Source organism: Oncorhynchus kisutch, linkage group LG10 (genome assembly GCF_002021735.2).
Source record: "Oncorhynchus kisutch isolate 150728-3 linkage group LG10, Okis_V2, whole genome shotgun sequence".
Lineage (NCBI taxonomy): Eukaryota > Metazoa > Chordata > Actinopteri > Salmoniformes > Salmonidae > Oncorhynchus > Oncorhynchus kisutch.
This window is the reverse complement of record NC_034183.2, coordinates 50,146,824-50,162,110: the sequence shown is the minus strand read 5'-3', so window position 1 is coordinate 50,162,110 and position 15,287 is coordinate 50,146,824. Positions and strand designations below refer to the sequence as shown.

The 15,287-nt window shown below is 43.0% G+C and overlaps 1 protein-coding gene across 2 annotated transcripts in view; it reads left to right on the top strand.

The window, feature by feature from the left end:
- Positions 1–12,107, top strand: part of LOC109898306 (neurabin-2) — a 69,467-nt gene extending 57,360 nt beyond the window's left edge. For both annotated transcript variants that reach the window (XM_020493238.2, XM_020493237.2), the window contains exons 7-11: positions 2,455–2,598; positions 2,757–2,810; positions 2,951–3,180; positions 8,213–8,309; positions 8,498–12,107. In XM_020493238.2, coding sequence (XP_020348827.1) covers positions 2,455–2,598; positions 2,757–2,810; positions 2,951–3,180; positions 8,213–8,309; positions 8,498–8,551 — 579 coding nt within the window. In that variant the 3' untranslated portion in view covers positions 8,552–12,107. The remainder of the gene's footprint in view (positions 1–2,454; positions 2,599–2,756; positions 2,811–2,950; positions 3,181–8,212; positions 8,310–8,497) is intronic.
- Positions 12,108–15,287: the final 3,180 nt, after the last annotated feature.

Below are 15,287 nucleotides of genomic sequence, written 5' to 3'. Positions count from 1 at the left end.
CTTGCTTGGCTCGATCTCAAACTCTTCCAGAATGTCTGAGATCTCCTCTGCCACTACTTTGCCAGTTTGCGATTTGTACTCTGCCCTGGTGTGGTTGACCTTCTGTTTTACACTGCCCTGGTGTGGAGGACCTTCTGTTTTACTCTGCCCTGGTGTGGAGGACCTTCTGTTTTACACTGCCCTGGTGTGGAGGACCTTCTGTTTTACACTGCCCTGGTGTGGAGGACCTTCTGTTTTACACTGCCCTGGGGTGGAGGACCTTCTGTTTTACACTGCCCTGGGGTGGAGGACCTTCTGTTTTACACTGCCCTGGTGTGGAGGACCTTCTGTTTTACACTGCCCTGGTGTGGAGGACCTTCTGTTTTACTCTGCCCTGGTGTGGATGACCTTCTGTTTTACACTGCCTTGGTGTGGAGGACCTTCTGTTTTACACTGCCCTGGTGTGGAGGACCTTCTGTTTTACACTGCCCTGGTGTGGAGGACCTTCTGTTTTACTCTGCCCTGGTGTGGAGGACCTTCTGTTTTACACTGCCTTGGTGTGGAGGACCTTCTGTTTTACACTGCCCTGGTGTGGAGGACCTTCTGTTTTACACTGCCCTGGTGTGGAGGACCTGGTCCTGGCCAGTGTGGAGAGGTTGGAGTCTGTCTGTCTTTTATACAGGTAACGAGTTCAAACAGGTGCAGTTAATACAGGTAATGAGTGGCGAACAGGAGGGCTTCTTAAAGAAAAACTAACAGGTCTGTGAGAGCTGGAATTCTTACTGGTTGGTAGGGATCAAGTACTTATGTCATGCAATAAAATGCAAATTAATTACTTAAAAATCAAACAAATGTGATTTTCTGGAATTTTAGATTCCGTCTCTCACAGTTGAAGTGTACCTATGATCAAAATTACAGACCTCTACATGCTTTGTAAGTAGGACAACCTGCAAAATCGTCAGTGTATCAAATACTTGTTCTCCCCACTGTATATACTGACAGACTGTTACCTAAAGCCCTTGGACTCCAATGTTGCAAAGGGGTGTAGGCCTTTCACTATGAACTTGGTCACGGCTAGGTGGCACTCATTCACCTTCTCCTCAGTCATCCTCCCACTAGCTGCCAGCGTGAAGGGGCTTTGGGCTTGTCTTTGGCTTGGACCAGTGGTATTTGAGGGAGGAGTGGGTTGGTTCATTGCAGTTGCAACTTTAACAAAAAAAGTTTAAACTTTACATGGGTGATTAAATTTATGAACACACCCATAGCTAAACAATCAGCTGGCTAATGGTTACTTTTGATCATGAACCCATGTTCGCATAAATGTTTTAACTCCGTGTGTGGGCTCTAGGCTGCTAGCATACATATATAACGTAGATCAAGCAACGAGAGATGAACTACGAGCTAGGCAGTCGAAAACGGTGCATTTCTCTGTCTGGTACATGATGCACTTTCCATAGATGTTTGGACAGATTGCTTGTGTTTCTGCCCTTACAAGCAAAAGTCTTGTTGCACTTGTGGTAACGAGCATTGTCAGCATCGACTCTGGTGAAGTGTAACCACACTTTAACGTGTAGCTCTCTCCACCATCGTCACTGATTAAGAGCAGGGTGCTGTAACGTGTGAGAGACGCGCGAGAGTGAGCTCTCTTCTGGGTTGGGAATAGCGAAAATGCATCATAGACGAATGTCTTAATTTTATTGCAAATTAGAAACGGTTGGTGAGATAAAATGTGCAAGATAACGTTTATGTAGCAATAAGAAATGGGAAATGTATTTTCTTAATGTATCCAGTACCGAAAGCAGAACCGATCACGTCGAAGCTTATCGATACTACGTTCTTTAATAATTTAGCCCCGGGGCCCGTTTAATACTGGGTATCGGTACCCATCCCTAGGAGTGTGTGTGAGAAGGAAGGGGAAATGTTCATTTTTTCTAACAGAGATGTGTGTGTGTTTTGTTGTTGACCTCACCAGGTCCATATAGACAGTACAGTAGAGTGGGATTTATTGCACAAATCAACATACAAATGTGTATATAATCAATTGTTATGTAGACTATTTGTCAACAAAGATTCACTGAGTCCCCTGACAAGCTTTGCCTTCTGACAAGCTTGCCTGGTAAACACAAAATGGTGGTTGCCCAATTCTAGGGTGTCAATTCTGGCCCACTATCGTTCTACTCCTTGAGGGATTTTTCCTCTATGCTCAACTTCACCATCTAGTGGCCATTTGAGGGTAGAGGGAAAACATTGATTAGAAATAGAAATGGAGGCCTATCCTGTGAGGACCCCCCTAAAAACCTTGGTTCCCCTTTGGTAAAACCATGTATTTACTTCACATGGTAGTTACATGGGCAGCTATGGTTACTGTGTGACGACATTGTTGGTTCACAACAAGACAGAAACATGACAGGAATGTCTAAATGCACTCTCTGAATATATTGTGAATACACTCCGAATCTTCCGAATGTCCTCTAGACAGGTGAGTATGCCACAGACGAGGAGGAGGAGATGAGCCCCATGTTCCCCAACGCCATAGAGGTGTTTGATCTGGCGGAGAATGAGGACATGCTCTCCCCCATGGAGATGGACCCTGAGAAACTGGCCCACAAGTTCAAAGAGGTGAGAAGGGAGGCTTGATGCCAAAGGCAAATGTTCATCGCGAAATGGAGAAAAAGTTATATTCAATTCGACTATTTGTTGAGAGAGCGTATGAGATGAGACATTGGGCTGGAGTGAGCCATGGTGTCCATTTTTTTAACCGCTCTCTCCCTCTGTAGCTTCAGATAAAGCATGCCGTCACCCAGGCCGAGATTCAACAACTGAAGAGAAAGGTTAGACCTGCTCCAAAATCAATTACCCAACAAACATGGGACTTGTTTCACAGACCCACCTTAACCCTGGACTAAAACACAGTCCAGGGGTAAACTAGAAGTATACAGGAATAAACTTTACACTTTCTTCCCTCATTTAGCTGGCGCATGCAGAGCAGGACAAGCTGCGCTGGCGCATGGAGCGTGCCCAGCTGGAACAGAGCGTTCGGGAGAACAAGGAGCGCATGGAGAAGCTGGAGGGCTACTGGATGGAGGCCCAAAGTCTGTGTCAGGCGGTGGACGAACACCTGAAGGAGACACAGGCCCAATACCAGACCCTGGAGCGCAAGTACAGCAAAGCCAAGCGCCTCATCAAGGAATACCAGCAGAAGTAAGGAGGATTCTGGGGTTTGTAGGAGGGAGAGGAATGAAGGATTCTGGAGTTTATAGGAGGAAGAGAAGGATGGGGGGGATTCTGGGGTTTGTAGGAGGAAGAGAGGGATGGGGGGTTTCTGTGGGTTTGTAGTAGGAAGAGGATTGGGGTTCTGGGGTTTATAGGAGAAAGAGAGAAATGGAGGATTCTGGGATTTTTAGGTGGTAGTGCTGAGCGATTAACTGAAATTGCGGGGGTTTGTTGTTAAATGACCTACGTTGGTTCAATTACTTACATTTTTTTTGCTCAACGCGCCGTTTCTCTAGAGAAGTCAAGAACGTTACGAGACGCTGGGCTGAAGGGAGTTGTAGTTTCCATTTAAGCAAATTAATTCACAGCAGAAATGTGGTAATTAACTTAAATGACTATAATCAATTGCGCCTATTCTTTCCGGCATGGACAGAGACGGATACACACAGACTGCACGAGAGAGGATGATGGATAGAGACAGCTCGTGAGGTAGCGCAACCTGATTTGATAGTTGTAGTATTTGGTAATAAGCAGTCTAGAAAGTATGACTTGCCTACTTTGATGAACGTAGCATTATGACTATAACTACTATTCCCTGAAGGAGGGAAACGAGGTACAACGTCCTTCTTCGGGATCAGTGTCCCTTCCACGGGACGGTCGAGCTAACGTAGGCTAATGCGATTAGCATGAGGTTGTAAGTAACAAGAAAATATCCCAGGGCATAGACATATCTGATATTGGCAGAAAGCTTAAGTTCTTATTTTACTAGGCAAGTCAGTTAAGAACACATTCTTATTTTCAATGACTGCCTAGGAACAGTGGGTTAACTGCCTGGTCAGGGGCAGAATGACAGATTTGTACCTTGTCAGCTCGGTGATTTGAACTTGCAACTTTTCGTTTACGAGTCCAATGCTCTAACCACTAGGCTACCCTGCCATTAGTTAATCTAACTGCACTGTCCAATTTACAGTAGTTATTACAGTGAAGGAATACCATGCTATTGTTTGAGGAGAGTGCACAATTTTATATTGGATCAGTCTAAAACTTTGCACATACACTGCAAAATCTAAATTGCACCTGGGCCGGAATAATACTATATGGCCTTTCAAAGATGACAGTACAAAAAAATACTAAAGAACGGTTGTTTTTTTCTTTGTATTATCTTTTCCTACATTACTTTCACATTTCCATAAACTTCAAAGTGTTTCCTTTCAAATGGTACCAAGAATATGCATATTCGTGGTACCATTTCATCTCCTTTTTTCCCCCTTTTTTTCTACCCAATTTCGTGATATCAAATTGCGATCTTGTCTCATCGCTTCAACTCCCCAACAGGCTCGGGAGAGGCATGCGTCTTCTGAAACATGACCCGCCGATCCGCACTTCTTAACACTTAGCGCCCACTTCTCCAATGTGTCGCCAGCAGCATACCACCTTGCATTAACCCCTGCTAGCTTTCTTCTGAAGCCAAGCAGGGTTGGTCCTGGTCAGTTCCTGAATGGGAGACCACATGCTGCTGGATGTGGTGTTGGAGGGCCAGTAGGAGGCACTCTTTCCTCTGGTCTAAAAATAAATAACTATCCCAATGCCCAGGACACTGCCCTGTGTAGGGTGCCGTCTTTCGGATGGGAAGTTAAACGGGTGTCCTGACTCTCCTGAGGTCATTAAAGATCCCATGGCACTTATCGTAAGAGTAGGGGTGTTAACCCCGGTGTCCTGGCTAAATTCCCAATCTGGCCCTCAAACCATCACGGTCACCTAATAATCCCCAGTTTACAATAGGCTCATTCATCCCCCTCCTCTTCCCTGTAACTATTCCCCAGGTCGTTGCTGAAAATGAGAATGTGTTCTCAGTCAACTTACCTGGTAAAATAATGGATAAATAAAATCAACCAGTGGTGTAAAGTACTTTTAAGTAGTTTTTTGTGTGTAACTGTACTTTACTATTTATCTTTTTGACAACTTTTACTACACTACATTCCTGAAGAAAACTTGTTTTACTCCCATACATTTTCCCTGACACCCAAAAGTACTTGTTACATTTTGAATGCTTAGCAGGACAGGGAAATGGGCCAAATTCACACACTTATTAAGAGAACATCCCTACTGCCTATGATCTGGCGGTCTCACTAAACATTGTGCCCCTGGCTATCCGTATTTAAACACAAATGGGAATGGGGTTGCCATAATGCCAGGGGAAATATATTACGTTTCACTCGCAGGAAGCTAAGCATGCTAGCTGACATTAGCCAGGATTTTTTCTTTTTTAGCATAATCTAGGCTAGCTAGCTTCTTTGAATGTAGCATGGTCCATTTTAGGAAAACCAAGCGACTGAACACTACGTATACTCAACAAGAGAGCAACTCCACTGTGGGAATAGCTAGTAATAGCTAGCTCGCCTATGCGTGTTAGCCAACCTGGCTAGCACGCTATGCAGCGCTCACTTAGCTAGCCAAGTCGAGAAAGTCCACATAACCGAGGTGGGGCCGGACCCTTCATCAACAAGTCTGGGAAGAGTGGCAAGCGGTGCTTGACCGAGTCGCACAGGCGGTGGGCAATACTCCCACGGACTGGTTTGAGCGAGGGGCCGCCTGAGCGGGCTGCAAGCGGAGACTAACTACACACAGATCGTGAGTACCTTTTAGATAAATGGCTTAGCCGTCGTCGTCTCGTTCATTTTCTTAGCCGTCTTAATCATCGAACCAGCAAATTGAAGAAGAACACGTCATTTGATTTAGAAAACGTATGAGAACAAATACAAACTTCAGCACACAACGTCCAGAGGATGAGCACGCTCTACCACTATGGGACAGTTTAGTTGGCACAACGTAAGACAGTCTCATTTTCTAATTGTTTGTTTTAGTAGCGTGAATCATTCCTGTTCATACTGAGCGGAATAATTGAAGGAATGAATCAGACCCTCAAACTTATCGAATGAATCAGACCCTCAAATTTATCACCTATAGAAGACAGGGCTTTTGGCGAGGCATGGATTTCATTGGCCTGGTCAGGCGTGATTGTAGATCCTTAAAAATTTCTTAGGGATCAAATCCTGGTAACGGGATCGATTTGACAACACCTAGTGAAAATGCAGGGCGCCAAATTCAAACAAATCTCATAATTAAAATTCCTCAAACATACAAGTATTATACACCATTTTAAAGATAAACGTCTTGTTAATCCCACCACACTGTCCGATTTCAAAAAGGATTTGCAGTGAAAGCATACCATGTGATTATGTTAGGTCAGCGCCTAGTCACAAAAACATACAGCCATTTTCCAGCCAAAGAGAGGAGTCACAAAAAACAGCAATAGAGAGAAAATGAATCACTAACCTTTTGATGATCTTCATGAGATGGCACTCATAGGACTTCCTGTTACACAATACATATATGTTTTGTTCGATAAAGTTCATATTTATATCCGAAAATCTCAGTTATGTTCAGTAATGCAGAGAGCCACATCAATTTACAGAAATACTCATCATAAACGTTGATGAAAGATACAAGTGTTATGCATAGAATTAAAGATAGACTTCTCCTTAATGCAACCGCTGTGTCAGATTTCAAAAAAGCTTTACGGCAAAAGCACAACATGCAATAATCTGAGTACAGCGCTCAGCCACCAAAACAAGCCATACAGATACCCACCATGTTATGGCATCAACAGAAGTCAGAAATAGAAATTATAAATATTCACTTACCTTTGATGATCGTCATCGGAATGCACTCCCAGGAATCCCAGTTCCACAATAAATGTTTGTTTTGTTCAATAAAGTCCATAATGTATGTCCAAATACCTCCTTTTTGTTTGCACGTTTAGTACACTAATCCAAATGCACAAGGCGCGGGCACTAAGTCCAGACGAAAAGTCAAAAAAGTTCCATTACAGTTTGTAGAAACATGTCAAACGATGTATAGAATCAATCATTAGGATGTTTTTATCATAAATCTTCATTAATATTCCAACCGGACACTTTCTTTGTCTTTAGAAAGGAAAGGGAACGGAGCTCGTGGTCACGGCCGCGCGCGTGACTAAACTAAAGGCTTTCAACCTGACCACTGGTTCAAACAGCTCTTATTTGCCCCACTTTCACAGTAGAAGCCTGAAACAAAGTTCTAAAGACTGTTGACATCTAGTGGAAGCCCTAGGAAGTGCAATCTGACCAAATGTACACTATATATTGGATAGGCAATTACTTGAAAAACTACAAACCTCAGATTTCCCACTTCCTTGTTGGATTTTTCTCAGGTTTTCACCTGCCATATGAGTTCTGTTATACTCACAGACAACATTCAAACAATTTTAGAAACTTCAGAGTGTTTTCCATCCAAATCTACTAATATTATGCATATCTTAGCTTCTGGGCCTGAGTAACAGGCAGTTTACTTTGGGCACACTTTTCATCCAAACGTGAAAATACTGCCCCCCACCCCAAAGAGGTTTTTAAACTGAAATCACGAGAGTGCGACTCTCTATAGTATGTTGTACCGAAGTTTACTGACTGCAGAGATACTAGCTACAGCTACTAGGTTAGTCAGACAGTACAGTATGGGGAGCACAGAGAACGTTGGATCTTTGGCTGGCTGGCTGCTATTGCCTGAGCAGAGATGAGATGATGATTAAATGAAAAATAATAAAATCATCAAATAAAAACGAAATAATATACACTGAAATATTTTATTATTTCATAGTAATTCCCTATTTTTCTATTGATGTTTACCCAATGTGCACCTTGCAGAGACAATGAAATGTTTTTCAATGTTTTGGCAATTCAATGTAAACTATATTTCGTTTTGTTGAAAACCGTGATAATTTTTTGTATAATAAACCGAACCGACCTCAAAACAGCACTAATCGCTCAGCACTTGTAGGGGAATGAGAGGAATGGGGGTTATAGGTTTGTAGGAGGAAGAGGAATGGGGGTTCTGGGGTTTGTAGGAGGAATGGAGGATTCAGGAGTTGGAGAGGGATGGGTGGGCAAGATTCAGCCTAACCACGCCACGCTATGTGTCTCAGGGAGATTGAGTATCTGAAGAGGGAGACGGCTCAGCGCAGAGCCCAAGAGGAGAACGAGGTCACTCATAAGGAAGAGGCAGACAACCTCCAGGACAAGGTGTTGTATATTTAGGTTCTACTGTGGGTGGAAATATTTTATGACATTCTCAATAATCATGTAACACAATTTGCTGTGGTTAATCTAGACACATAGCATGAAGATGCTACTGAGTTATGATCATTCTGCCTTGGGATTTTGTGTGTAATAAAAGCCCCCCCCCCTCTCTCTCTGTCTGTCCTCCTCAGATCACAGACCTGGAGACCAAGGTGGATGCGCTGAAGACCTCTGATCCCTCCTAAACCTCTGGCAGAGAGAGGGAAAGGAGGAACAATGCCTTCACACTGGGGCTATCCTTTTTCCAATCCACGTTTTCCTTGACGGATTGTCAGAACGACAACAGAAGAAGAAAATAATGGAGAAAGGACGACTTTAAGGGCAGCAGTTTTGGGGGCAGGGGTATCAAAAGACACCTGCAAGCGAAAATGGAAGAAAAAAATTATGTTTTCAACTGATGTCTGTCATTTGCTTCGAGCCGCGTCAACAATCCCTATATGCTCCTTATTCAGAACCTGGAGTCCTTGTTGCATCGAAACACATTCACCTAGTTTAACTACCCAATTGATCAATCTGTGAAGGAGGTCGCTTGTCTTCTATGCTCTTCCTTCTGTCTTATCACATGTAAAATAATTAACCAGGAAATACAGCCCCTACTGACTTAACGCTTCTATACTGGACTTACTGGTTCAATAATAAACTGGATATGGAGACCAGAATTGGACAGAAGAAACTGATATGATGACAAAGATCCTCAAATACTGGCGTATAGCCTACTGGTGACAGACAGTGCTTCTGCTGTTATGGCACGTTCTCTTGATTTCTACTAACTGAACAAAAGGAAAATGGCCGCTTCCCCTTTTTTGCTCAACTGCTCCCCTTGTATGATGGAAAGACTCAGGTTGGGTTCAAGTTCATTTGTACAGTGATGATATGCTTTTTTTGTATATATTCTTTACATATATTTAAAATTGCTTAAAAAGCTTAAGCAATGTGGCTGGGTTGAGAGGGCGTTGAATGGAATTGACTTAAGCATCGAGAAGATTGGGTATACAGAAGATGGTTTAATTCCAAGTGGATATAGGCCACGCAAAGTGGCACATTTTCCTTTTTATATTAGCAAAATGGCAAACAGGGTGTGAATATGTGCAAGCTTAACAGTTCAATGTGCTACTCGTGGTTTTACTTGCATATGTCTCACCTTGGGCTCTGATAATGTAGAGGGTCAGTATTATTTGACTTTGTGCTTCGCTCTATATCAATTTTCCCCGCCCCAACCAGGAATGTCTTACTCACGCTCTAACGTTTGAGCCTGGAATCACTGCTAGTTTAGCAAAGGGGTTGAAATTTAGCCCCCAGATCGGTATAGCCCTAAGAATTTGGGGACTGGATGGCAATCTCTGGAGAATGTTGGGTTAACTAGAGCCATGGGATAATGTTGATGTAGCATAGCAGCTTTATGAAAGCGAACGACGGAAGCAGGGGGAAAAATGTTCCAGCATGTCTCAAGTGGCTTCCTATCTCCTTGTCTCCTTTTCTTAATTTCATCTGATCGGAAAAAAACATAGGGAAGGTTAAAGCAAAGCAGTGTGTCTGATCTGATTCCAGAGGACCTCCTGTCACCTGTCCAGTCCATCGCAGGTCAGTGCAGATGAAGGAGACGGGAGGAGGATGCCACTGTGGAATACTGCGGTGAGGTGAAAGGGCTTTGTCTGTAGACGCGATGCTCTCACTTGAATCTCCAATAATACCAGTCAGCTGCCTTCCTCCCTCTGTGCTGCTCATGTTTGTCAAGTGTCTTTTTTATCCAAGACTAGGCATTTGGAACCTCCTGTCATTACTTCTCTGTCCCCTAGTGGCACAAACAGGTCAGACTCATTTGGCCCCCACGATGTATTAAAAAAAATTGGCCCCATTATTATTTTAATCTTCTGTCATTTTAATGTAAAAATGTGTATTTTAACTGTGAAAACTCTTGTCAAGTACATCTGTTTTCATGGGCCCAATGTTACTGTATATTTCTGTTGCAGTACTGCTCTAAACCAGGAGGTGTCCCTATTTCAGTGAGTTGGATTGAGAGAATGAATATCAGGTCGTGGCTAATTCCTGGTTTACCGTCTCTGGAATAAGTTGACAGGTTTTATGACCATATTTTTCAGTATTAGGTAATATTGGAGTCGATGTGCGAACAACTTCCACATGCTGAGAAGTGGTAGTGAACATAGAACTAAAAAGTGACTTAAAGGCCCAGTGCAGTCAACATGGTTTACCTGTGTAAAATTATATATTTCCACACTGAGGTTTTAATAATAGTGTCAAATTGTGAAAATTATGGTAATGCCCTTTTAGTGTAAGAGTTCATTGAAAAGACTGCCTGTGAATTCCGGACTGTTTTGGTGGGATGGAGTTTTGGCCTGCCCTAATTCGTTTTTTGGCCTGCCCCAAAAATCTAGTTTCCCCCTCCCCCACTCAGACCACTCCCAGACAGTCCTAGAAAAAGTATTGCTCTTTGCTAAGTATTTTGTTTCTTTGTGATGGTTTTAATTGAAAACCATCACAGTAAGGTACTTAATTGTGACCCAGAAAATGATTTCAGATTGAGATAAAATGGCTGCATTGGATCTTTTCAAGAAAAAGGAAAAAAAAAAAAATTTAAGTACTTTTTGTGTGTTTTGTCTTGTATGACATTGAACCATCATTGGCCTACTAACTCCATACAGTATGCTTGTATAGGATGCTGATCTTATCATAGTGAGTGTGCCAGTATGGAACAAACACGGTCCACCTTAGAGATAAGCAGAGCCTCTCTCATCTCAAGACCTTTAAACCACTGTCCCCAATGGTATTATTGCTACTTTGCGCTTTTCTCTTGGCTATATGCGGTATATGTTTACCTTTTTTAAAATCCATCTTCATAGTGAATACCTTGCCCTACAGTTGTGAATCAAAACTGTTGACCTCTACTAACAAAAAGAAAGCGAACTGCATAGAACACATTTGGATAGATACGATGTCTGTTCATGTATTGACTGTCAAATGGACCTAACCAAGGGACATCACAAGGCTGACTTCTCCTCTCAGATGGCGGGCAGACACTGGACAAGTATCATTTACCTACAAACTAGACTAAATGAAATATGTTCACAAAATAATATTCCTTGGCTAGAGCTATGCTGTCAGTAAAGTTACAACCATGGGCAACATGTCAGCAATGGGACAGTTGACCAATGGAAATGTCTGGGTGAAAAAGAGATGTGATTTACTGAAGTGGATCCTTGAATTTGAGACATTTTAGCATCTTTATGATTCCAGTTCTGATACTGCCTCGAGGGGTACTGTTAGAATACAGTACATATGCTGGGAAATGAGTGTTCATATCTGCACTTCAGAATAGGAAGCAACCCCCAATGAGGCCATGGAACAGGAGCTCTATCATCTGGACCCGAACGATTGTATGGTTTCTCTCATCTTTTAACATTCCATTGTACACTTTGTCATTACTCTATACGAGTGCATGAGATTCGACATGCCCAGACAAAATGCTGTTGGAAACTCATTCTGGATCTCTGCTTCACACTAGGGACTCTTGCATTATTGACCATGGCCCATTAGTACAGTGTAATAGCTTTGCCCTCCTCTGAGGTGGAAGGAAACTAGTTACATTCCTTTTTGTATTTTTCTTTTTATCATTGCCTTGTGGTTTGCAAACACAATGAGTAAGAGAAAGTCCAGAAATTCATAATGTTCGTCTCTCACATGATTTACTGTCATTGTTAATAAATGCAGATGTGTTGAACAAGAGCTCAAGGGTCACGTTGGCTTGTTTTATTTTTATAACCGGTTGCACCTGCAATACTTCACTGAAAGGGGTGTCGTTTTCATGAATGAAAGGTGTATTAATGTTGGTGTGTTTAGATTTTATGCAGTGAATTTGTTCACAAAAGTCAAGAGGTTCTAAAAGATTAGAGCTTATTTCACTTTTCAAATCAAATCAAAAAGTATTTGCCACATGCCCCGAATACAAGTGTAGACTTTACTTACAAACCCTTAACCAACAGTGCAGTTCAAGAGGAAAATATTTACCAAGTAGACTAAAATAAAAAGTAATTATAAAAAGTAACACAATAAGAATAACAATAACGAGCCTATATACTGGGGGCACCGGTACAGAGTCAGTGTGCAGGGGTTCAGGCTAGTTGAGGTAATCTGTACATGTAGGTGAGGGTGAAGTGACTATGCATAGGTAACAAACAAACAGCGAGTAGAAGCAGTGGTTAAGGGCTGGTCAATGTAAATTGTCCGGTGGCGATTTTCATGAATTTTTCAGCAGTGTAATGGCTTGAGGGTAGAAGCTGTTGAGGAGCCTTTTGGTCTTAGACTTGGTGCTCCGCTACCGCTTGTCGTGTGGTAGCAGAGAAAACTGGACTGGAGTCTCTGACAATTTTATCGGCTTTCCTTTGACACCACCTACTATATTGGTCCTGGATGGCAGGAAGCTTGGCCCCGGTGATGTACTGGGCCGTTCACACTACCCTCTGTAGCGCCTTACGGTCAGATGCCGAGCAGTTGCCATACCAGGCGGTAATGCAACCGGTCAGGATGCTCTCGATGGTGCAGCTGTTGAACCTTTTGAGGATCTGGGGGCCCATGCCAAATATTTTCAGACTCCTGAGGGGGGAAAGGTTTTGTCGTGCCCTCTTCACGACTGTATGTTTGGACCATGATAGTTCGTTGGTGATGTGGACACCAAGGAACTTAACTCTTGACCCGCTCCACTACAGCCCTGTCGATGTTAATGGGAGCCTGTTCGGCCCGCCTTTTCCTGTAGTCCACGGTCAGCTCCTTTGTCTCGCTCACATTGAGGGAGAGGTTGTTGTCCGGGCACCACACTGCCAGTACTCTGACCTCCCTATAGGCCGTCTCATCGTTGTCGGTGATCAGGCCTACCACTGTTGTCATCAACAAACTTAATGATGGTGTTGGAGTCGTGTTTGGCCATGCAGTCATGGGTGAAAAGGGAGTACAGGAGAGGACTAAGGACACACACCTGAGGGGCCCCAGTGTTAAGGATCAGCGTGGCAGACGTATTGTTGCCTACTATTACCACCTGGGGTCGGCCCGTCAGGAAGTCCAGGATCCAGTTGCAGAGGGAGGTGTTTAATCCCAGAGTCCTTAGCTTAGTGATGAGCTTCGTGGGCACTATGGTGTTGAATGCTGAGCTGTAGTCGATGAACAGCATTCTCACATAGGTGTTACTTTTGAACAGGTGAGAAAGGGCGTTGTGGAGTGCGATTGAGATTGCGTCATCTGTGGATCTGTTGGAGCAGTATGTGAATTGGAGTGGGTCAAGAGTGTCCGGGAGGATGCTGTTGATGTGAGCCATGACCAGCCTTTCAAAGCACTTCATGGCTACCGATGTGAGTGCCACATTGCAGTAATCATTTAGGCAGGTTACCTTCGCTTCCTTGGGCACAGGGACTATGGTGGTCTGCTTGAAACATGTAGGTATTACAGACTCGGTCAGGGAGAGGTTGAAAATGTCAGTGAAGACACTTGACAGTTGGTCCGTGCATGCTTTGAGTACACGTCCTGGTAATCCGTCTGGCCCAGTGGCTTTGTGAATGTTGACCTGTTTAAAGGTTTTGTTCACATCGGCTACCGAGAGCGTTATCACACAGTCATCCAGAACAGCTGGTGCTCTCGTGCATGCTTCAGTGTTGCTTGCCTCGAAGCGAGCTAAGAGCATAAAAGGCATTTAGCTCGTGTGTTAGGCTCGCATCAATGGGCAGCTCACTTCTGTGTTTCCCTTTTGTAGTCTGTAATAGTTCAAATTATTTCCTCATAGTGGATCCTTTTCGAAGTGTCTTATGGGAGCTTTGGACTAATACTTGGCCTAAAGGTATCACAAGGAACATAGCCAACACATCCTTGAATTATTGCTCTTACAGTCACAGCACCATGCCTATATCCTTGCCCCCCCATGTTATTCCCAGCCCCCGCGCTCTTCAGGAACAAAACGACCTTGAGGACATGCACAACATTAGGTTGCATGACGTAATACCGTTATAAAGTCTGTTACTTTTCATCAGTCATCATTACTGTTCTTCCATGTAGCTGAGACAGACGTGGATTCGAACTTCAAGTGATCAATTATGGATGACAATAAGGTAGGCTTAGTCCTTGGAATACATGTAGGCCTGGGATTTCAAAAGTTAACATAATATCTGATATTTATAGACATATTAGTCCTATATATATTAGTACTACTAGTAATAGGCTATCTACAGTGGTTGCGGTATAGAATAGCACCTAGCCTATCAGGTGCATGAGACCATTATAGTTATGACTTTATGACACCTGCAATCCTCGAATTCAGGGCGCAGTTCAAACGGGTTTGTACTGGTCGTACATGTTTTAGCAAGTATACCCTTTTTTTTGCATCCTTCCCAAATCGGATGGAAAGCAGTTGGATTTGAAATATCAAAAGGAGAGAGATGAAAGAGCCAGTAGTCTAGCCAAAGAAAGACAGGACCAGCAGTGGAAAGACAACCTGGTCTCAGATTGTGTTATTCTTTATGTAAAACTAAGTTTGATATTTTAAGTTTGCATGAGACAGATGGTTACGTAGTATGGTGGTTGGTCGGGCGTATAACGCAAATGTCTAGCAACCCAAAGGTTGTGAATTAGAATCTCATCATGGACAAATTTAGCATTTTAGCTCATTAACTTTTCAACAATTTTTACTACTTTTTAGCTACTTTGCAACTACTGAGCATGTTCGCTAACCCTTCCCCTAACCCTACCCCTTTTAGCTAACCCTTCACCTAACCCTAGTTTAATTATTTAACCTACCTCCTAAAATTAACCTCAACCTTACCCCTAGCCTATAGCTAACGCTACTGAGCTAGATTTCGTAACATATTGTACATTTTGCAAATTCGTAAAATATTAAAAACCTTAACCTTGTTCTGAACACCTCCA